We start from the raw sequence: 23469 nt of genomic DNA on the forward strand, positions 1-23469 counted from the left end.
AGCAAGACCAAAGCCCAGCACAGCAGAAGCCAAACAGTTTCATGCCTAGCACCTATGGAATGTGCTGTCCTCTAGGAGCTCCAAGCGGCTCGGAGGGCCCTGGCCCTGTAGCCTTCTGTTTTACACCTCACATGGCCACATCCTGGCTCCCTGAACTTCAGACTCCGTCACCAGATTCTCTGAGTCTCTACAGAGAGCAGATGGCGGGGCTTTCAGCTGCATAGTCATAATCACATAATCATAGTCATAAAGTTGTATGCACAGACACACACAAACACATATACAGGAAATATAGAAAAGAGAGGAGCTTGGGTCAGAATAAAATAAATGTTCGTGCCTCCAGAAAAAAATTGTTGTGACTTTTGGCTAACCTCACCACTCTCCTTTGTTTTTATTGTCCTTATTCTGCTTCTTGTTTTAAATTAATTATTATCACTTATATCCTTCTTGATTTCACAAATGGTCTATAGTGAATCACTGGGTGATGAATGAAGTACATTTGCCTTTGGCAAATTTTAGACATGAAATATTCGTGAAAGGCAGGTTGCCTGCTGAGGAAAAGTGAGGGTTGTTATTCTCCCTCTATGAGAGTTCCTGGGCGTTATAACAAAGGACCCAGGCCCAATGTCAATAGAAGCTACTGCCCTGTGATCTAGCTTTGGCAGAAGCTGGGATGGAGAGGTATTAGTTTCAATTCTTAGCACACTCTTCACATTCTCCCCCCCCCCATCTCACTCATCACCAAAATCAAGGAAAAAAAAAAACCCATAACAGTTTGGGTTCTGTTTGCAAAAGGCATTAACTTTCTCACTGAGGCGTCATTAGTTCAGAAACTCAACTTCACACAAAGCCAATGCTCAGAGACAAGTGGGTGATGGCTGGCCCCTTTTCTCTTCCATGCTTTTTCTTGTTGGGTTCATGTCTGAATTTGGTATTTCTGGTCTAAAGCACACACGTTTGACTCCCTTGAAGGTCATCACAGACCAGAAATAATAACACCAGCTAAAAAAAGAGGCTTCACCAACATCTCTTTTTATCCCTTTCCAGTCAATAGCCTTCTGCCTCTCTGATGGTTTCCAGCCCTCTGTGGGTGTGAATGAGGTGCTACCCATGTGAAGTTATGCTTGGATGGCACACACTGCCATTTATTCAACTGGCAGCAATTTGGAGACTGGGCTTAATTGGCTATTTGATCTTAATCAGTATTATCTTGGGCCTCTGGTACACTGTGTCTTTCAAACACCACTTTCCGGTGCTTGGATGGCCTATTTAAAACTGCCCGTGTCCAAGAGACGGTCAACATTAACAATTTCTCAGAAAGTCTGAGCTGTTTAATTTCTTGTTCCAAATCAACCTGTGATAGAGTAAGTAGGCCACTTATGTGATCTGATAAGCTCACATAAGAGAGCGGTTGCTGGATCTCCTTGGCAGTAATAACCTTTTTTGGTTTTCCCCAAATTTCAGGAGCTTTGGGGCCATTGTCAAGATGAACACAGGACTGGAGAAACAGCTCAGTGAGTTAAAGTGCTTGCCATGCAAGCCTGAGGACCTAAGTCTGAGCCCCAGAACATGCATAGAAAAGGTATGTGGCCCATGCTTGTATTTCCAGCCCTGGGGAAGAAAGGACACGGGAACACTGGCGCTTTCTAATCGGTAACACTAGCCAAATTTGCAAACCCAGGTCAGTGAGAGACAGTCAATGAAAAACAGGACAGATAGCACCTGGAAAAGACACCCACAGTTGACCTCTGGCCTCTATATGTATACCTGGACATGTGCAAATGTACTCACACACATGCACACACACACACACACACACACACACACACACACACACACACACTAACTCTAAATTACTTGGTGAAATAACTCCCTGTGGTTACCAGAGTCAACTTTTAGAAGTATAAAAATGCTCACTATCCCTGGGCAATGCTGTTGCTTAGCTTAGAGAGTGATGAGAGTTCCCTTGCGATAGAGTCCTGAGATGCCAAGCACATTCAGTCCTTGGAGCTTCCACCCAGTGCCTGGCATATAAGAAGCATTCAGTGTCCAATGTGGTGCAGTTTTATAATATAAGCACTGGGGAATCTGAGGTGGGAGGATCGCGAGTTCAAGGCCAGCCTGGGCTACCTAGTGAGACTCTTCATTGATTAATCCTCATCACCACTACCAAAGTTCTTACTTGTGAAGGTCCTTGTCAGGAAATCTACCACGTGACCCTCTCTTCTGTACTAGGAAAGGGCAAAGTTAAGAGTGTTTTATGGAGACGCTGCACATCATGTACGTCTGCTTTATCACTATCAGTATTGAAGGGGCGCTCAAAAATATTTCTAGATTAATCTGTAATGTGAAGGTGATCCAAGTATCTATTGTGCTGTAAAGTTGATAAAATTGAGCTGGTAACAGTACAGGAAGCACAGAGGCTGGGCTATATTAAGAATAGACTAGCTTAGTCCAGAATGGCTTACATCAGCTGGGCATGGTGGTACACACCTATAATCCCGGCACTCAGGGAGGCAGAGGCAGTCACGGGTCTCTGTGAGTTCGAGGCCAGCCTGGTCTACAAAGAGAGTCCAGGACAGCTAAGGCTACCCAGAGAAAGCCTGTCTTGAAAAGCAAGCAAGCAGACAAACAAACCAAGATTACTTACAGAAGGGCTTGCATCTATAGTGCCAGTACTTGGGAGGCTGAGGTAGGACATCTGAGAGTTACACATTAGCCTGGCCTATGTAGTGAGTTCTAGGGTCAGCCTGGGCTACAGAGTGAAATCTGTCTCAAAAAAATATATACAGAATCTTTTAAAAAAGTATAGAGAAACTGGGGAGCTGGGGAGCTAGCTCAGTCAGCTCACGAGCCTGCCACACATGCATACAGACCCGAGTTTGGATCCCCAGCACCCGCCTCCTGTCTGAATGTGGTGGTGCGCTTTATAAGCTCAGTACTTAGTGAGTGGAGAAAGGCAGGTCCCCAAAAGCTCACTGGCCAGTGAACTTTTTTTCCATGACACAATCTGCCTTAAAAAGATAAGGTGGAAAGGGATTGAAAAAGGCACCAGATGTTGACCTCTGGACTTCACAGATGTATGCAATTGTACATGTGCACCTGTGCACATGAGCACGCGCAGACACACACACACACACACACACACACACACACAGAGAGAGAGAGAGAGAGAGAGAGAGAGAGAGAGAGAGAGGAGCTGGGCACAATGGTGCATGCCTGGAATCTCAGGACTTACAGCTCAAGGCAGGAGGATTGTGAGTTTGAGGTCAGCCTGGGTGACATAGTGAGACCCTGTTTCAAGAAAAAAACATTGTTCTAGCACATGAACACCAACAAGGATGCCTGGGAATTTACAAAGATGACGCTTTCACCTTCTGAAGTTGGTGGGGATCAAGCAAGGAACATTCGAGAAGGCAGGCCTTTAAGAAAGACAGGAGTTTTGTGGCCTACGTCTGGGGCTGGAGTTCATCGAGGGCTGGGGCTGCAGGAATGTTTGTTTCCATTTCAGGTTAATTCTTTGGTGCCCCCACTCTCGATGGGCACACAGCCCACCCCAGCTCTAATGGACTACCTCTTTACCCAGGACCTACATAAAATTTGCCTCCTGCATTAAGTCCTGCCTCAGTGACCTCATCTGCCAAAACAAAAGCCAAGAGGGCAGGCAGATGGACACAGAGCCTGAGCAGCCGTCCAGCAGGTGGGCCTTCTCACATGGTCTGCTCCATCCCATGTTAGTGGGAGCTGTTTAGCTAGTAAGTAATTTCTATGTCTTCACCTATTTCTTCATTATTTGAGGGAGCACTGTTTGCTAACTTGTAGCCGGCAAAACACTTTTCCCCATTACATGAAATTTCCAGAACTTTACCCTATATGAAACAAAAGACAAAAGAGAGGAAGAAAAGGGTTGAAGAATACATGGGAATGTTCAATGAATGCTATATGTATGAATAGAAATATGTCATAAAGGTCCATTCATTATATAATAAGAGGGAGGAGAAACTGTGGTAGGGGTGTATTATATGAAAGACGAATCTATTTTCAATTAAAAAAAATTAAAAATCTTTTAGCTATATAGGCAAAAAGAAAATGTGATTTAATAATAAAATGAAATTAGGCTATTATAAAATGAAAAGAGAAAGGTCAAAAAATATAGTCCTGTGCTGTATCTTAGTAGGATTCTATCCTAATGTATCATTTACATTACTGTCATTATTCATTGTTATAAAATAATGTGGAATATTTTAGTGATTTCTTCACTTCAGTTTTATAAATTCTAATTGGCATTTATTTTAAAATGAGGTATCAATGATCATAATTTAAATTAATAGCTCCTAACGCTCAACACTGCCTCACATGGATCACTAAACTGCTTCCCCACAAACACCATGAGAATTGTTCTGGCATCCTAGACACTTTTATTAAATTCAGATAGAAATTCACGAATATCTAACTGGGAAAATGGAGGCTCATACAAGTTAAGTCACTCATTCAAGGCTGGGAAATGCAGACTCACAGTTAATCCAGAGTCATTCCTCTTACACTACCAAGACCTCACCCTGCTGCACAACACCTCCCATTATACAAAGATGCACCTGTTTGCCAGACATTCAGGATAAGAGAAGTCTTTGGAATTGAGAAGAAAAGTTGGTGATTCCATTTTTTAAAATGCCTCACCTGACAGGTCTCAGGACAGCTAGTATCAATCCCACGACCTTTCATTTACCCCTCTATGGCAGGAGACATGGCTGCTGCCCACCAGGGATCTCCTACATGCTCTTTGCATCAGCATTCGTGTTTCTGTGGACCCTCCCAAAGTTTCCAGTGGCTCATTCTGATGAGAAACTCGGGCTGCTGCTTTGAAGCTCAAGAATAAAGTGTGCCTCTCATCCTGCTCTTTCTCCCTGGACCTTGGGACAGACCAGTGGGAAACCTTCTAAGACTCCAAAAACCCCAATGAGTCCAGATCCACCGTTTTACTTTAATTGGTGAGGACTGATTTGTTTTGTTCCAAGGAGCGTCAGAGCCTGCAGTGTGAACACTGTGACTGGAGATTTAGCCCATTTCATCAGCCTTCATTAGGATGCAGGGGGAGAGCCCAGCTCTGTCAACTGGGCCAGGGGAACAAAGGCAACATGGAAATTGGAGCAGGCTATGAATCTCTCACTCTCCACTCTTTCAAAACAATTCGGACCATTTACTAGAAGACTCGCTTTGTCCTTGTGCTCCATACAATGAAACAGGAACCCTCAGAGGAAAGAAAGGGCTCCGTTTTCTCACATGGTGGCCCAGGGATCCTGGAGGTCGCTGAGGGTGTTGGCAGGAGGCTAGCTGAGCCTGAGGGCTAAGGAGGAGCCAGTCCCCCTAGTTAGGTCTCTGAGAAGGTCACTAGAGAGCAGGGGAAAGATTTCTACCTTGGGAAAAGATTTAGGGAAGGTGAGGCTGAGAGCATAACATCTGCAGGCTCTCTGTTGGGGGCTTTGACTTCCTCCTGACCACTGGAGTGAAGTCAGACCTCATGAATCTAACCAGGAATGCTTTCCTCAGAGTGATGGTTTCCTTTGGGTTTCAATCCATTTCCAGTTTTAAGACAATAGCTCCTGGTTTCTGAACCACGGGTCCCAGTTCTTATTTTGAAGAGAGTTGGTTGAACCAAGGATCATCCTGTAGATTTGATGCCGCAGTGGTGAAGGCCCACTAAGGGGAAACTAGTTACTTATGGTCAGGGCAATCAAATATCAGGCCAGGGGGAGCCTCAACGTTCCCAGCTACCCCAAGTATAAAGGAATTAATCCCAATGGATCTGTCAATCACCTGGCCAGGACCATCCTTCTGGAAGGCAGGACCACTCCTGGAGGCAGGCTCACTTGAAACCATGCTAAAGAAATAGAAGAATTATCCCTTTAAAAAAGTGTCTGAATTTTTCCTTCCCAGAACTCCTGCCCTCTAATATGCACAGTCTGCCTTCTTTTCTGAATCGCTCAGAAACGCCTAACCTTTTCTTTTTTTCAATGCCTTTTCTATCCACGCTATTCCTAACACACAGGGCTTTACTCTTCCTGTAAAGCCCGATCCACACCATGTGTCTGGTGCTACGTGGCTGCCCCGCATGCTGGCGTAACTCAAATGGTATGGTTCCTTTTCCTTTCTTTCTCTTCTCCATTCTCCTCTGGACAGCTGCTGAGAGTTACATCTTTTCCGGTCTGGATTTTTTTTTCCCTTTTAAACTCTAATAAAATTGTCCTCCTTGAATAAACATTGGGATTTCTTGACTTTCAAACTTTTCCTCCCTTTTAATAGTTTAATCAGCAGAGAAAAGAAGCCCTAGATGGTATCAGATTGGATAAAAGCAAATCTTCTAGCGCCCTTTCAGCAATGGCTCTCAAAAATATAATTATGTCTGCTCTCTGAGCAAACAGTTCAGCATCAGTGAATTTAGTTTACATGTGAACAACAAAATAGTGTAAGGATACAGCCCTCTTCATAACAAATAAGCAAAACAAACAACAAAATATTTAAAGCAATATTAAGTCCATCTTAGAAATTAGATGAATGCGTAATTTTCATATTCACCATAGAATAGTCAACAACCATTTTGTCTTCAATGACAAAATGCCTATGTCATTGTCATTGACAACATACTGAAAATTTGTATGTGTGCCTTAGTCTACATTTGTTTGAAATATGGTCTCCCCACTGTCAGGGACAACATGGTTGCAGAAGCAGCTGCTTGACACAAATCTGGCCGTTGGAGCACCGTCGCTCTGGAGAAAACATCTCTGGATTACCAGTCCACAAACGGTGTTGCTTTTTCCTATATGTTTGCCTGCTTTGTTTCTTACTGTGACTCCATCTTTTTCCCCTAATTCAACTCTAGTCAATGCAACTGGTAAGATTTTGAGGGGGACTGGAATAGAAGGAAATGGCTCAGAAACAACCACTATGAAGGAAGCGTTCCTCCTGGCTGGAAAGGCAGTGAACCCTGAATTATCTGAACAAGAAATTGAATTTATAGAGGGCTTTTGTGTTAATTGTTCTCTGAAAAACTTTAGTCAGTTCATGGGTATCAAACAATATCAGGAATTGTTTGAATATACACACTCAGCCCCCAGACTGCTGCAGTCAGAAAGACCCGAGAGAAGCTACTGGACTCATACGAACTTCCTTTTCTAGAAAGACTTGGTCATATGGACATGATCCTTGGGATAGGATAGGGAGATTACAGGAGATTATCGTTTATGAGGAAGAGGCTAGAGATTCTCTGAAAAGGTCACTCCTATAACAAAAGATGCTTAGAAAAAGCTCAGAACGTGCACAGCTACAAACAGCAGCTAAGAATTAAGAACAGTCAAGTTTGTTCAGCACTTCTTTGTCCTTATGTTACTTATTGTAACTGCAAGATTTTGCCCAGATGACCTATGATGTAAAGGTTTACCTGAGAAAAGCATTGAGTTAATGACTAAATATGCTTACTTGCTTCCAATGGAACCACTGTACCGTGTATGTAGAGGACAGCTTGCTATATTCTGTTCTGTGAGTTCTTGGGTACAATCACTGTACCATGTATGTAGAGTACAGCTTGCTATATTCTGTTTATTCTCATTCATGGGTGTTGGGGAGAAGCCAATATTTTGGGGAAAGACAAAAAGAGTTTTGATTCATGTAGAAAAAAATGTATAAGGAAATGATTTAACAATAGAAGACTGGGATTGACTCTCTGCTCTAAGAAAGAAATAAAGGAAGAAGGAGAGAAAGAGAGAACAGAAAAAAAAAAGAGAGAGAATATGAGCAGACAGCAGAGAGACTGCCTCCCAAGAACAGACTCTTGAAATGAGTTATCTGTCAGGTTATACCTGCCCCCGCCCCGCACCTGTGTGTGAAGTGATTTTCTTTCACGCCAATCCATTCCTCCCAATCTTGAGACCCAAAATTGGCTGAGGCTGGTCCCCGCACCCCATCATGTTACTGCTGGCACTGGGCCCAGATAGCAGCAGCATCCCTCTGCCCACAGGATGCACCATCACTCAATCTGCATCCAAGTCACCATCTTCCAGCATTGCCAAATGCCCTGTATGTGTGGACATGGAGGGCAAAGTTAACCCAGTTGAGAATCACGGGCTTAAAGTGTGATTTACATAACTAATTTAACTTTGCATGGCTTAGAAAAAGTCTGAGAAAGATAGACCCAGTGTTCAGCAAAGCGGTTCCTCTGAAAAACACACAGGTCAGGAAAAATATTTCACTTTTATTGTATATGCCTAATACTGTTTGACTTCTTAAAAATAAGCGTGTGTTTGATGTATGCATGTATTTGTGTATATTAATGTTGGTATGCAAAGGTTAGGGGCACATGTGAAGACTGAGGACAACCTCCAGTATTCGCCCTTGTCTTCCACCTTTGAGGCAAGGATTCTCCATCCACCACCACCTCCTTCCCCACCCCCTGCCACACACACACACACACACACACACACACACACACACACACACACTGCATACACCAGGCTCACCAGCTTCCAGGAATTCTTCTGTCTCTACCTTCCATTTCCCCTCAGGAGCATGGAGATTACAGAAGCATCCACTAAGGCATCTGGATCTATGTGTGTTCTGGGCGAGGGGGTGGGGGGGGTTGAAGTGAACTCCTCACACTTGTGTGTAGCAAACCCTTGACCCATGGAGCAACCCTCCTCCCTCAAGCCCCCATTTGACTTTCTAAATATATGTTTCTTCTGAAGTTACATGAAAAATCTATTCTTATTCCACTCCCATTCGTGGCCATGAGATATGAAGAGAACCACTCAAGTCAAGCACAGTGTTTGGAAACGGGGGTGGGGGGCAGATGAACCTCATTTAGGGGAAAGGGCTCAGTGTTGATCAGAGGTCATCAATCACCTGGACTCTCGCCGTGCTGCATCGTAAGATCTGCATCCGAGATGCCACAAAATATGTGAGGAATGTTCAATTCTGACCCCTGGCTCTGAATTTGCTGGGGACCAGGTTTAAAGGCACGTCAGTAAAGTATAGGACTCTCATGAGTGCTGCCTTTGGTGCTCTTGAAGCTGCCTTTAAAATCAAGATCCAGGTCCAATTTGGATAATTTGGAGTTTGGAGATTCACCAAATGCTTGCCTGCATTTCCTGTTAATTTTGAGAGAATTTCCTCTGGGGAGATTGGTCCAGCCCATTGATACCCTCAGAGGGAAATAAATATAATCCCCATCAGTTTTGCCCTCCTTGTGGACATACTTCCATGGACAATGGCTAATTAGTTCAGAAATAACAAGGTAAATGGCCACGGCTGGGTTTTTGTTATGTCTCCCTAATGGAGTTAGTTAAAATTCATCCTGAACTTCCCATCAAGAAAAACAAAGCTGGATCTTACAGAAAAATGATAAAAATTTAATTTCCCATATTGATGTTAGCAAATGACTGATGAGGTGTTCACACTCAACTTTTCACCCAGCTACAACTACACAGCACTGGGATGGGAGTATCACAGTTTTTGGACTGTATTTTAAAAACTGGAAATGGAGAATTAATATATACATTAACATATATAGAGAGATGGTCAAGAAAATTACTATGTATTATATATGTATATAAATATATATTATTACATATTATATCATGTTGATATATATTATACATTATACATCCTATATCATGTTATATATTATATAATACATATATATATATATTTACATTATAGAGGCTCACTCTGACCATGAAGAAACATTCTTTAAAGCTTTGACGATGGGTGCTGAGTAGGAATGGCCAAGCAAGTGTCTACAATGACTTTCTTGAAGTATATTTTCCTCTTACAGAATATCTCTCTCTCTCTCTCTCTCTCTCTCTCTCTCTCTCTCTCTCTCTCTCTCTTTCTCTCTTTCTTTGCATGTCCACCTGCATGCCAGAAGAGGGCATTAGATGATATTATAGATGGCTCTGAGCTGCCATCTAGTTGCTGGGAATTGAACTCTGGACTGCTGGAAGAGCAGCCAGTGCTCTTAACCACTGAGCCATCTCTCCAGCCCTGTTTGCTTGTTTTTATTTATTTGTGGCTTTGTTGTTGTTTGCAGGGCTGGGGATTCATCCCCAGGCCTTGCATATACTAGATAAATCACAGAGCTACATGCCAGTCTTGCCTGGTATTTACAGTGATTTGAGACCATTTATGAATCAAGTTACAATCCATATGCCTTTTGCTACATTACTTTTTCACGATGCTTGTTTTCCTTTTGATAGAATAACTTTACTGAGAAATCCAGTTTTGACTCACAAGCTACCCATGCATAGTTAGGTCATAACTTCTGGAACAACTCAATCTTCTCTCCTGATTTGAAACAGTTCTCAAAGGCATCTGGACTGTGTGGTCATGTTTTGCTTTTTCCTGGTTTTACCTCTGTTTATCAAAACTGTGGCTGGACACTCAGAAATGAAGCCTTCTTCTTCTTGATTTCCCCTCCTGAATCTTGCTTTGTTGTTGTTGAAAATCTAGACCGATATACAAATCCTTAAAGCAAGGGAGAAGCCACACTCCTCTCGTCTGCCCTATATACAACACAGAAGCCGCAAATGAGGGCGGGTCCATGAATCCCAGCATCATTTCTAAGCCTCTTACACAGTGACATTCAGGCCAGTTGAGCCAAACCAGGCGTTTTAGCAGAATACAGCGGCATACTCAGAGACCCACTGTTGAACCTGTAACTCCCACCTGCGCTATTTGGAAGGACTGCTAGGGAACATATACCCGAAAAATCCATTAACTTTCGAGACAGCAGAAGAGCACAGAACAGGTGTGCTGGTTAGGAATGACCGCAGAAGACACTGTTGGTCATTCATTCTCTGCCCTTGGAGCCCTTCTTCTAGATCCTGTGTTCCCCCTTTCCTCCCCCCATTGAATTGTGTAGCCTCTATGATTTCAGGAAACTGATCCTTGGTTCCTGGAACCACGTTGAACATCTGCTCAGGAAGCTAGGCATATGTTCTAGTTTCCTTTCTGCTGCTGAGATAAAGTGCTCTGGCCAAAAATAACCTAGGGAGGAAAGGGTTTGTCCCTCTTACACTTTCTGGTCACAGTGTACCACAGAGGAAAGCCAAGACAGGAACTCAAGTCAGGAACGTGAAAGCAGGGCTGCCTGCTGTTCTGCACAGCATCACCTCCAACCAGGGAACTCATTTGCAGCCAAGGAAGTGCATCACAAACCATGGAAGGAGGCTACCTCCTAGCTCATTTGCAGGCTCATGCTTAGCTACCTTTCCTATAATGCCCAGAAACACCAGCCCAGAGAATGGTGCCAAGCACAGAAGGCTGGGACCTGCTGCATCCATTAATAATGAAGACAGTGCCCCACAGACAAGCCCAAAGGCCTATCTGATCTTGGTAATCCATCAACTGAGACTCCCTCCTCAGGTGATTCTAGGCTGCATCAAGCTAACTAAGACAGCATGCCAGAATTCACATTGCCCTAGGGTAGCTTGGCTGGTGACTAACTGCTATGTGGATAGAAGAGCCCGGTTCCCTTGTTATGCTTCACTGGCATTCCTTATTTCACTACCACCAATCAGTGGGCTTGAGATTTTTCTTGAAAAATTGTCTCTTGACTTCTCTCCAATTCTAAGTCAGTCCTCCCAAGCCATAAGAGCGCCTCTGAGGAGCTTGTCCTTACAGCCTTACTTGCGCACAACCTTTCTCTGGATCTGTTTTGAGGGGCCCTGCCTAGGACTCCTCTTCTTGTTGTCCTCTGCTTGTCCTCAAACCTTCAGTCTTGCTCTTCACATTCAGTACGGTTTGGTTTTTCATCTCAGGGTGATAGCTGTAGACAGTGGCACTAATTTTAGGTCTCAAATTCCTGCTTGAACACACGTTATACATACCATCTCAGTTACCAGACACCATAATAAATGATTTCCGGTCATGACAGTGAATTGCCTCTTTGCCAATGGCATGGTTCTGAGCACCACACAGCAGGACTGGGCAGTTGTGTTACCATAGTATACCCATGATACTTCCCAAGACCAAAGGATACGGCCTGTTAGATGTATGCTTAAACTCAGTGAGTTCAAGTTTCTCTCTCCTCTGGCAAAGGCTCAACTCTAGTATCAGAAGAGAATTATATCCTGCCTTTTTGTTTGTTTGCTTGGTTGGTTGTTTTGGTGTGGATTATTTGTTGGTGTTGGTTTCCCCCGGTTTCTACTGTTTGGAGGGCCCCAGGCTCCTGAGTTCTGTTATTACTCTGCTTTTGGCTATCCATAAGAACCAAAGAGCTAGTGATTTAACAGGAGAGCCAAGACATGACACAGGACTAAAGTTATAGCTCAGCAGAAAGGTGTGCGCTTAGCTTGCATGAAACCCTACCACTCAAACCAAGAAGGAGGCAGAAGAAGAGAGAGGGGAGAAAAAGAGATTATATCTTGGGGGACTGGAGAGATAGCTCCATGAGTAAATTGCTTGCCCTGCAGGCATGATGACATGAAATACATTCTCAGCATCCATTTATTAAAAAAGTCATCATGACAATACACATCTGCAGTCCCAGCCAGACTAGCCAATCAGTGAATCCCAGATTCAGTGGAGAAAAATAAGTAGGGGAGCATTAGAAGAAAATACCCAAGATCAAACTCTGGCCTCTACAGGTTTTTAACTCTCTCTCTCCCTCACCCCCTCCCACTCTGCCTCCCCACCCCTCACACACCCACACACACATAATGGAGACAGCAACAATAACAACAACTACAACTCATGTGCCCATACGGTGTGCCATCTCCAACAGACCACTGGAGACACCAAGAAACTACAGTGCTGTGAGCCCCCAAGTCCCTCTGTACTAAAAAAAAAGTTCACTAACACCTTAAATTCCACCGGTAGGCATACTCACGGTTTTCACAGCGCTGCCCAGTGTAGCCAGCCAGGCAAGCACACCTGTAAGACCCAGTTGCATCAAGGAGGCATGTGCCATCGTGGAGACAAGGGGACGAGGAACACGCTGAAAGAGAAAGGCAGCCACCCTTCAGTGTCAATGCCAATTGTGCATCCACCATCTCAAGTCTGTGACATGAACCAACATGTTTTCCCCAGCCTTTTACTGAACTCATGCTGCTGTGATTCAAGAATGCAGAAAACACGTAGCTATGAAACCCCAAGCAATGCTGATACTGTTTGAAATGTCTCAAGCACCCAAGGTGCGCTCAAGATACCCACAAGTGGTCTGAGAAACATAAGTCAGACACATGGGAGCATCACACCAATGAGAGCCACGTCATGCAGTATCTCTCCCACACGGACTAGCAGGATCCTCCTCCCAATTCTACAAACAGCCAACAGCTGGAGAAAAAGAAAATCTCAGTGGTGTAGCTGCCTGCAAATTGCACAGGCAGCTTCAGCGATGCAGCCTTTGGGAACCATCACCCATGCTGGCATATGCTTCCGGAGTGGCACATCTCCTGTAAGGAACCCCTCGCCCATGTTACTGCAAGAAACCCTAATAAACTCACTACTTTACTAAGCTAGATCCGAATGGGATTTACCTTAGACTTCCCAAGACTCAACAGGTAATGGCTCAGATTTTTTTTTTTTTTTTTTACTGCAGAACTTCTTAGTTCAGTGGCCTAGTGTGCAGATGAAGTTTTAAGAACACATAATATTCAGTCTCTCCTAATCTTACCAAAGCTCAGGATCCGTGATTTACTGAGCATCTTAGTGACTCTTTTTTTTTTTTTAATCTACAAAAGCCAATGGGAAATTTTAGTGCATGTTAGCCATCATTTCTAAATTCATTTATGCTTATGTAGAAGAACTTTATCCTTTGACTCAGTTAAGTGAAATAGTACTGAGGGCCCTGGAGAGGTACAGAGACGCACAGGACTTCTATACTAGATCAAGCCTACATGAAAGAGAGTACAATGACTTTAACCCAAAAGCATAATGTAGTTAGCTTATGTAGACAAAAGAAGTACAGCAGGGAAGTCAACAAAGGGCCAAAGACATAGTCCAATGGAGAAAGAGAAAAGTAGCAGAGAAGACAGATGTGATACGGGAGCCACAGGATAGATAGATGCTGAAGTACAGGTTTGGGACAGGTGACCTTTGCTAGAGGGAATTACTGAAGGGTAAGCAGACGGTTGGGAGTATTTGAGGGGCAGGAGGTGGTACCACCTGCTGTTTACCAGTGGTCCTCAGAGGAGGAATATGTTTCTTCAGTCACAGGGCTACAAGCTAATGTGTCCACCCTGGCCTCCTTGATAGCGAGCTCTGGCTGCTTGTTCCAAACCTCCACGAATGTTTCTTACTGCAACGTCTCAGTCTAGCCTCCAGGTGCAGCCACAGAATGAGTGTCTGGGTGCAGGCTGACCACACTCCAAAAGCAAAGGATCTTTCCCTGCACTGCACCAGGAGACACAGCACGAGAGGGGACCAGACACTCAGACAATCAGGAGTATCTGTGCAGAGCTGCTGTGAGTACCATCTTCAAAGAGGGAAGACGAGGCAGCCAGGGTGCTGTTCTTGCTGAAAGGGCACTGCTCAAGGAACCCTGATTCTGTGACCTCTTCCTTCTTCCCTGAAACTCTCACATGAGATCTTCCCAGGGCCTTCTTGGTAACTAGATTGCCACTGCGCATTTACTCTTCTCCCCCACTAACTCTTACTTGGTAGCTTTAAAAATTGATATCAAAGCAGAATCTTGATGTGTAAAACATGAGAAATCCAGATTTACAAGAAGAGCTGATGTGATTCCTTAGGTTCAGGGTTTTGTCCAGAAGGTCAAATCCTACCTCCAGATAGGACAGGATTGAAGTTGAGCTTGCAATAATCAAGTAAATGACATTTAGTACTGTCGTTTGAATATATATATCTATATATATATTTTTTTTTCTGGGCCTGGAGAGATGGCTCAGAAGTTAAGAGCACTGGCTGCTCTTCCAGAGAACACAGGTTCAATGCCTAGCACCCACATGGCAGCTCACAAGTGTAACTCTAGTCCCAGATGACCTGATGCCCTCTTCTGGCTTCTGTGGGCATGCACATTGCACACAGGCTTACAGGCAGACCAAACACTTACACACATAAAATAAATATTTTTAACCCTTATTTTCTGACAGTTCTGCACATGGATATAGTTTGATCATTTTCACACCTCATCGGCCTTTCACGCTACCCTCTTAGGTACTAAACCCATTCCTACTTGCATGTCTTTTGTTTTTGTTGTGTCTGTGATTAATTAAGGTTGCTTGCCTGAACACAAGTGGGAGTGATTACTGGAACATGGGCTTGTCCTTAAGGCTTTTGATATCTGCTTACAGGCTCCTGGCTTAGGCAGTTATTGAGTATTTAGATTATGTGAGTTTCTTTATGGGTTTCTTTATGTGTCTGCCTATCTTTTCTTTCTTTTATTACTTCTTAGAAAACTGAGGCTCACAAAGGCAGAGGGATCTTTCCAAAGTCACACAGGATTCTTAACCATGAGTGGCCTCTTCACGTGATTGTTATAGTCAAAAACTTTAATAAAAACTCTAGGTTCCACCATCAATGCATGATGCAGCCTCTCTGCTCTTCAGCCACCTCCTCTAGGGGGCATAATTCCTAGTTCTAGTTTTGGATGAGCTTTGCTAAAAGGAAAAAAAAGAAATGTCTTCATCATTCCTCTTTTCCCCCTCACTGTGTAGGCTGTTTCTGAGAGCTGGGCATCCTGATTTTAGATAAAGAGTAACATAGAAAGGTGCTTCTATGAGGCAAGCCATTGATTCACCACTGCTCTTTACCTGTGATCTCCTCAAAGACAGCGTGGAAGCCATCGAAGTTCTTGGAGCCATCAGAGTGGAAAAGGACGTGGAGTGAAGAACCCGTGCTTCTGATGGGAGCTGGCCGCTCATTACCACAGAAACGCTTGATAATGGGGCTGTCACTGTTGTCCCCATCACGAACCTCAACGTAGTCATATTGGCACATGTAGTCAAACTCCAGGCTCAACATGCCAAACCTGCACGGGGGGAGGGGGACAGAAGGAGCAGATGGGCCCAGGTCTATCCTGGTGTGAATTCAAGGTCAGATGATGACATCCTGGAGACACTCTAATATAGGAAACAGATAATAAAGAAAGAGGCATGTGACAGGTGCCAAATAAAACAAGTAGGAAACTCAAATGGAGAAAAAAAAATGTCTACTGTCAAGTAAGACCTCTCTGAGAGCCTGACATCTAAGCCAAGATTTAAATAATGCAACGGAGTCAGACTCGTGAAGGTCATGGATGAATGTGGCCTGAGAAACAGCATCTGGAAGTGCAGATGTCCTAGTGGCAGTAATGAGCATGGCGTTTATGGGGACCTCACTGCAAGGCTGTGAGTGAAGGCAGGAACACTGACAGCTAAGGCCAGCAAACGAGAGCCAGAGTTCTGTCCTGTATTCTGGGGAGTTCTGATTTTATTGTGTCTATAGTTGGCCACTGGCAGGTTTCAGCAAGGGGGTGATGGTTGGATTTTCAATATACAAAGATCACAGTAGTCACTCTAGATGGGAGAGATGGTAGCAGTGGTCAAAGCAGAGGCAGGAAGACTAGGCAGGATCCAGGAATCCGGTGATACTTGTGGTAAATTGAGGGAGGCCTTGAGATTATTTCACAGGCAGGAAGACAGATTTGCATACAGTGTGGCTGTGGTAGGAGCTGTGAATAGAACACCGGGGATGACCATAGAGCTTTGGGCAGAACAGTCCACATATGCCTCCAAACATTTCCACCATTTCAGTTGTCCCTGGCCAGGAGGCCCATGTTTAAATAAGTGGAACGAAATCCCATGTTTCTGTGCTTCTCTGAGACTCTTGAATAGCTGACATTTTCTAGAACTTCCATTTTATTTTAGGAGAGGTTTATTTTTGTGCCCTGTGTCTTGGACACACTCTCAGAGGCTCTGAAATAACCATTCGTCTTTGTCTCAACTACTGAAATATTAACTTGTAGCATTTAGCACCTGCTTTCTCATCCCCAGAGACCCAGCCCAGAGCCCATTAAAGCAGGAAGACTATGGCCCCTCAATGGCTCCTTGGACCAGATTCCCTCTAGAGAAGCCCAAGCCCAGTTTCGGGGGACACCAGATATCAAGTACCTAGTTTTAGGAAGGACTTAGGGAAGGATCTAGTTTGCTTCTCCCTTTCAGCTTCGGTACCATGTTGCTCCTCTTGAGGGACAGGAAGCCATTTAAGAAGCCAAATGGCATGTGGCAACATTGGCATGAATTGGTTCACTCAGAAAATACTTACTGAAAGCTTGTAACCCAGAGGACCAGGGTGTCAATTACCTCCACCTTCAGCACTGCATAGAGAAGTTTTCCCCAGAAACCTTATGAATGATGGAATCATTCCACTCTTTCAGAAAGGGAAAGAAGGAGTGATTCTAAGAGACAAAACTATGTTATAGTCTGTGGTGTCAGTGTTTCTTCCCTGGTCACCATGACACAGGACCCTCCTCCCATCTGTTTCCTTATAGGCCCATGTGCTTTATATCTGGACCAAGATCCTTACCTCAGCTGGATGATAAACCCAGGTCTGGCATGAATGGTCCATTCACAGTGAGCATTTAAGGGGTAGCTCTCCAATAGGATCTGACCCTTCGAAGCTCGAAGAACCTGGCCGCATCCTGAAAAGAGAAGAAAAAACTGAGACACAGAGAATGGGGTCAACAGAAGAGATATGGGAGAAAACAGCTTTTTAAAGATTTATTTATTTATTTATTGTGTATACACTGTTCTGTCTGTGTGTACACCTGCTCGCCAGAAAACGGCATCCAATCTCATTATAGACCATTGTGAACCACCATGTGGTTGCTGGGAATTGAACTCAGGACGTCTGGAAGAGCAGCCACTGCTCTTAACCCCTGAGCCATCTCTGTAGCTCCAAGAAATTTGCTTTGGTTACATCTTAAAGGACAAAATAAAAGAACAAAAGAAAACGGGTGTTTCTAGGGAATTTGTGTAACTTAATTCATTTATTCCACTCAGTCATCTGGTACCATCCCAGTTTTCCAGTCTTGTCACTGGGAGGCTGAGGCTGGCCTATGCCTTATGTTAATGTCCAGAACATCCTATCACCTGCTTCTCTGTGTCTCCATTCATCCTCCTGCTACCTCCTGCAGAAGGCTGACTCTCACATCTCTCTCCTTCCCATCTGGTCAAACAATGTATATGTTACCCTGTTCTGTGACCAGGTGTGGATTTGCTCTGTGACTAACTATGTAATAAATTCTTCCTTAGTGTACGACACTAGAAAAGACAAATGGCCTCCATCAGGTGAACTAGACTAATGGTATTCACATTTTTTTCCTTACCCCCAAGTTCCCTGGTTCAAGCTCTCATTAAGTCTGTCAACTAAAATGGCAAACTGTCTATAAAAGACAAGTTTCTGGCTAAAGCAGAAGCAAGAGCCAGAAGCATTCCACTTCCTGCTTCCCTGGTCCCATAAAGTGTTTCCAAAGGCAACCCTAAGACTTGGAAGTCCATAACAGGAGAGTTCTTTGAATTGTATGGTAAGGTACATTTCTGAAAAATTGTGGTAAATATTTTCAGTTGATTTTATTTAAAATATCATGGGAGTAATGTAAACAAATAGTTTCCTTCACCTGGTTACAAATTATAACCCAGGGAGCTAAAATGGAGCCTATTCCCTGTTGCTGTAAATGACGTTTCGTTGGGCTGGGTGTGGTGGTGCACACCTGTAATCCCGGTACCCAGGGAGGCTGAAGCAAGAAGAGGCTTAAGGATATCCCAGGTTACAGAGCAGGACACTATTAAAAAACAGCAACAAAAACACAATGTTCTTGCCTACGGCCATGCACATCCAGTGGTTAGTACACTGTATTTCAGCCAAATTCACCATAGTAAATAATAGCTGAGTAGTCACAGGAGACAGTCAGATCTCAACAAATGAAAATACTTACCATCTACAGCATCATAGGGGAAAATGATCTACCCCAGTTCTATACAGAAATCGAGATACATCAACTATAGACATACAGTAGTAACATTTCAGAGCCAACCTTCTGAAAAGCTAACTCCAACGCTAATAAGAGAAATGGAAATGTCAGTAGGTTCTCATCCATGACAATATGACAGTAGAAATAAGAATATGGCCATAAGAAAAGAGCCTACACCCTACTTTTGACATGGGTTAGGCCCAAAGCTTTTGTTAATGGCTAAGATGTGTAATTTGTTTTTTTGCCGAGATGTGTGGCTGCTGCCTTACTCTGCCATGAAAAGCATCATCCACTGCTGTCCACTGTGGAGCCCTGTGAAGACATAGCCTCCTCCAAGTTGTCCCGCGTGCATCCTTAACACCCAGCATTTTATTCCCCACACAAGTGCCAAACCTGTCTTTTTTTTTTCTTAAATCAGATGGCACACTCTTTATATAACTTCACCAACGTTTATCCCCTCTGCGAGCACCTTCCCATGTATTATATAGCTATTCCCTCTGCTTTGAAACATTCCTTTTGGAGGAGGTTGGTAAAACTAATGAAGTAGAGGAATCTTGCAAGATGAAACTTACAAGACTCAGGATGTTACAGAAATTTACAAGGTTCAAAAGGCTCCTTCCCCAATGTTATAAAAGTACTAACGATTGCTGTGGAGAGAAGAGCCTCTGATGGGTTAAGCTGCCTATAATTTGTGCAGCACACAGTCACCTATTCTAGGTACTTTATTTATTTTATATTATATTTTATTTTCGTGATGCAGCTGTCTTTGGGTCATCCACACTCCTAGAATTAACTCTGCACATGTACTCCTTCTGTAAGTAACCCAGGAAAACTCACTGACTCATCTTTGCTCTGTCTGGAGTAGACAGACATTTGTTCACATCTCCCCAGGGAAAGTCACACAACATGAGGACATTCACAGCCTTGCCTTGTTGACTACGAGACATTACCGCTTGATTCCCTTACTGATCCCACCCATCTGCCTGCCCATTCTGCTCCAGCCACATCAGCCTTCCTAACACCAGGCTTGCTTGAGCTTGCTTCAGGTTCAACCTAGGAAGCTCATTGGCTCTGTTCCTCTGTCAAACTAAGCTTAGCTGCCACTTATTCACAGAGCCCTTCCTCAGCCATCTGTGGAAATGCCCCCACCCCCATACTGCTTCTAAGGTATAACTTCATCATGTTTTGTCTTCTTTATAACACATGCCGCAAAGTTGAAATTATTTTATTTTACTTCCTTAGCTACTTTGGTAGAGCTGGGGTCCTTTGCTAGCTTGTAAGCTAGAATAGTACCTGGAATGTTTGAGGAAGGAAGGAGAGAGGAAGGAAGGAAGGAAGTAGAAGGATAAAGCTGTTATAAGTCAGTCTCTGGCTTGAAGCTGTACCAGGCTCATCTTATTTAACTCTCTTGATAAACATGGAAAATAATATCCATCTTCCCATTGCCTGGGAATAAGGGAGTGATGCGCTCAAGCTCAATGTCCAACAGAAGACCCTGCAAGTCCCTGAGCAAGCACAGAAACGTCAAGGTCTAACTGTCCTTTGGGGCTCAGGTTCAGCGTCACTAGCTGTGCAGCTTTGGACAGGTGACTTCCCCTCTCTAAACCTCCATCAACCTCAGCCCAATGTGAATAGAGCAGTATGTAGGCCATATGGTTTGTGAAGCTTCAGACAGATTGTGTATGGAAGTGGTAACAGAAAAATCAGTGAAAATCAGCCATTGCTACTGTGTGGCAGAGCAGGAATTTGAACATGGATCTGTCTAGCTCAGGTAGTGAATCTTAAATGATGCATTGTACCTTAGGAACTTTCTGATCTCTTCCACTGCATTAGGAATCCGCAAGAGCTTTCCTCAGCTTCCAGAGTACCACCGGTGAAGTGTCCCCCACCGGAAGCACACATTCTTCCTGCACACCTCACTCTTTCTCTCGCCCACATCTGCCCATCTGCTGCAAGGCTTAGGAAGTGCTACGTGCTACATTGGGTGTGAGAGACAAAAAAAGAAGCTTCCCCGCACAGCCCCAGCCCTTCAGAGCCTGGCAGCTTCCCAGCCTGCAAGGTGTTAAAATCCCAGCTCCCCTACAAATCTCCTGCCCGGAGCCCCAAGTTAGAAGCAGCTTGAAGGCTGCCAGACTGCTTCCGGTTGCATCCCTTCCTCATTGGGGAAGATGGAATCAGACAGTCAGTGTCTGTTGGCCCTCCCCATCCCAGTCTCCTTGGTGAAGCTAGGACAGCTAGAGGGTTTCATGCAGCCCTGGAGGGATTGGAGCCCCAGTTCCACCCAGGTTAGGCTGGACCACTTATGCCTGCCCTAGAGCTGTTCTCTAGAGGCAGCCGGAGTTGCAAAGCATATGCAGGGGCTGGGCTCTTCACTGTGTTGTTCTGAAGAGGAGGGAATATTTGGCTCCAAGGGGAGGAAGTTTCCAGCCAACCGAAGACAATGAGGCCACTTTCTGGAAATGTGCTTGGAGAGGAGGCACTGGGCAGAAAGGAAAAGAAGGGAACCCACTCCTTCCCCTATTAGGGGCTACCTCAGCTCCCTTCTCACTTCTGCCTCTCCTCTGGGGCTGGCTGATCTGGGTGCAGAAACAACTAATACACCTCTCTGCCCAGGATGGAGCAGTGAATACAGCCAGAGCCTCTGCCAAGGAAGTGCCACTGGCCAACCAGGCAGGTGGTCCTGAGTTAAAAGACCAGAGCAGGCTCAGGGCCCAGAAGGCGTGCTTAGGTTCCCTAATGATGCCTTACTGTGTGTAAGCATGCCCGATTGTGTGTGTGTGTGTGTGTGTGTGTGTGTGTGTGTGAGATGTATCATCAGACCATCCCCCAAAGCTTACAAACCCTGAACTCACCACTGTTACAGCCCATCATGGATGGGATGGACTGACCTTGCTTCCACTCACAGAATAGAAAGGAAGTCTTCCTTAATTTCTAAACTAGTAAGAGAACTGGAAGGTTCCCCACAGAAATGAACACCCCAACATTCACAGAAGGTTCAGTTTCTCCAGCATTAGGCCGGGGGAGGAGGTGGCAAGAGAGAAGTGGTTTGATTTTGTTTTTCTTTAATCTTCCCTCTGAGAGGAAAAAGGACTTAGAGAAACTGTTCAGACAGCAGGGCACTGGTGCTGTCTTTCCTCTTTCAAAGATGACTCCAAGTAGAACTTGGTCCATGAAAACAGCTTGGGGGGGGGCTGGAGAGATGGCTCAGCGGTTAAGAGCACTGGCTGCTCTTCCAGAGGTTCTGAGTTCAGTTCCCAGCAACCACATGGTGGCTCACAACCATCTATAATGAGGTCTAGTGCCCTCTTCCAGCATGCAGGTGTACATGCAAGCAGGACATTGTATACATAATAAATAAATAAATCTTTAAAAAAAAAAAAAAGAAAGAAAGAAAACAGCTTGGGCTTGAACCCTTGATGAGTTCACTATTGTCTAAGCCAGTGTTTGTCATTTGGAGGTGAAAAGAACAGTAGTACCTGATGTCATGACATCTCTTATTTCCTTGTTTGAAGGATTAAATCTGATTTTTTTTTTTGAGACAGATTCTCATGTAGTCCATGCTATTGTTGACCTTGTTAGCTGAGGCTGAGGTTGGCCTTGAACTTCTGATCCTTCTCTTCCCACTCGCCAAGTAAGAGCTTTCCACAGGTACATCTTCTTCATGCCTATTTCATATGTATTTCTGGGGATCAAACCTAGGTCCACTTGTGCTGGGCAGGTAGTCTACCAAGTAAGTTCTGACTCCATCCCAGGTTGTCAGCATTGTACCTGCTTATTAAAGATGCTCTGTATATACAACCATTTAATTCTTTCTATGGAATCCTATCTGGACCATAAGATAACATAACTTAACATAAGATTCCCAGGGAGAGCTCAGGCTCTGCCCTATCCTCCAGATCTTATGTGAGCCACGTGGTGACATTGGCTAGAACCCAGCAGACCCAGCAGGTACACAGTTGGCAGAGACAAGGCCTAATGGTGACATATTAATCTGCCAGCCCACTAGGCTGGGGGCAGAAAGGAAGCCTGAACTTCATATGTGCCTCCAGCTATCCAACCATCACCTTGCAAGTCCTCAGACAGGCCCTCAGAGCCAGGACCTGAGCTGTTCCTGTTCTCCAGGGGTGGTTCAGTAGCGATGAGAGACAGGTTCTGCTGCCAAGCTTCTGGGTCCCTATCTTGGCCTAATCACTTCCAGCCACGTGACAATACCTCTTTACTCCATCCCTTCTTGGCCTGCATGCAATAGCGTCCTTGTCTATAAAATGGCTCTGATGAGGACTGCAGTGAAGTCTAAATGAGACTGTGCATGGGGGTATTTAGGACAATGCCTAGTTCACAGTAAGTGACGAGCAAAGGCTTTGCTTTGATTGGGACTCTTATCTCCATCAGCAACGCTAGAAGTCCACTAGTGACTTTCCAAGCTGTGATTTGGCCTAAAACCCCAGCCAGCCTGTCACTTTATGAAGACTGCTGATTGAATTATTTCTATACTTAATAGCACATCTGTG

At 44.4% G+C, this 23469-nt stretch overlaps 1 protein-coding gene and 1 long non-coding RNA gene across 3 annotated transcripts in view; one reads left to right on the forward strand and one right to left on the reverse strand.

The window, feature by feature from the left end:
• Positions 1-23469, reverse strand: part of Pamr1 (peptidase domain containing associated with muscle regeneration 1) — an 83740-nt gene that overhangs the window by 19859 nt on the left and 40412 nt on the right. For both annotated transcript variants that reach the window (XM_021629429.2, XM_060371439.1), the window contains exons 4-6: positions 17512-17626; positions 15759-15976; positions 12878-12985 (exon numbers count right to left, since the gene is read on the reverse strand). In XM_021629429.2, coding sequence (XP_021485104.1) covers positions 12878-12985; positions 15759-15976; positions 17512-17626 — 441 coding nt within the window. The remainder of the gene's footprint in view (positions 1-12877; positions 12986-15758; positions 15977-17511; positions 17627-23469) is intronic.
• On the forward strand, positions 1291-3792 carry LOC132648921 (uncharacterized). The gene is made up of 3 exons (XR_009587307.1): positions 1291-1364; positions 1465-1582; positions 3587-3792. It is a non-coding gene; the product is annotated as an uncharacterized LOC132648921 (long non-coding RNA).

This window comes from Meriones unguiculatus, chromosome 18, assembly GCF_030254825.1.
Source record: "Meriones unguiculatus strain TT.TT164.6M chromosome 18, Bangor_MerUng_6.1, whole genome shotgun sequence".
Classification (NCBI taxonomy): Eukaryota; Metazoa; Chordata; class Mammalia; order Rodentia; family Muridae; genus Meriones; species Meriones unguiculatus.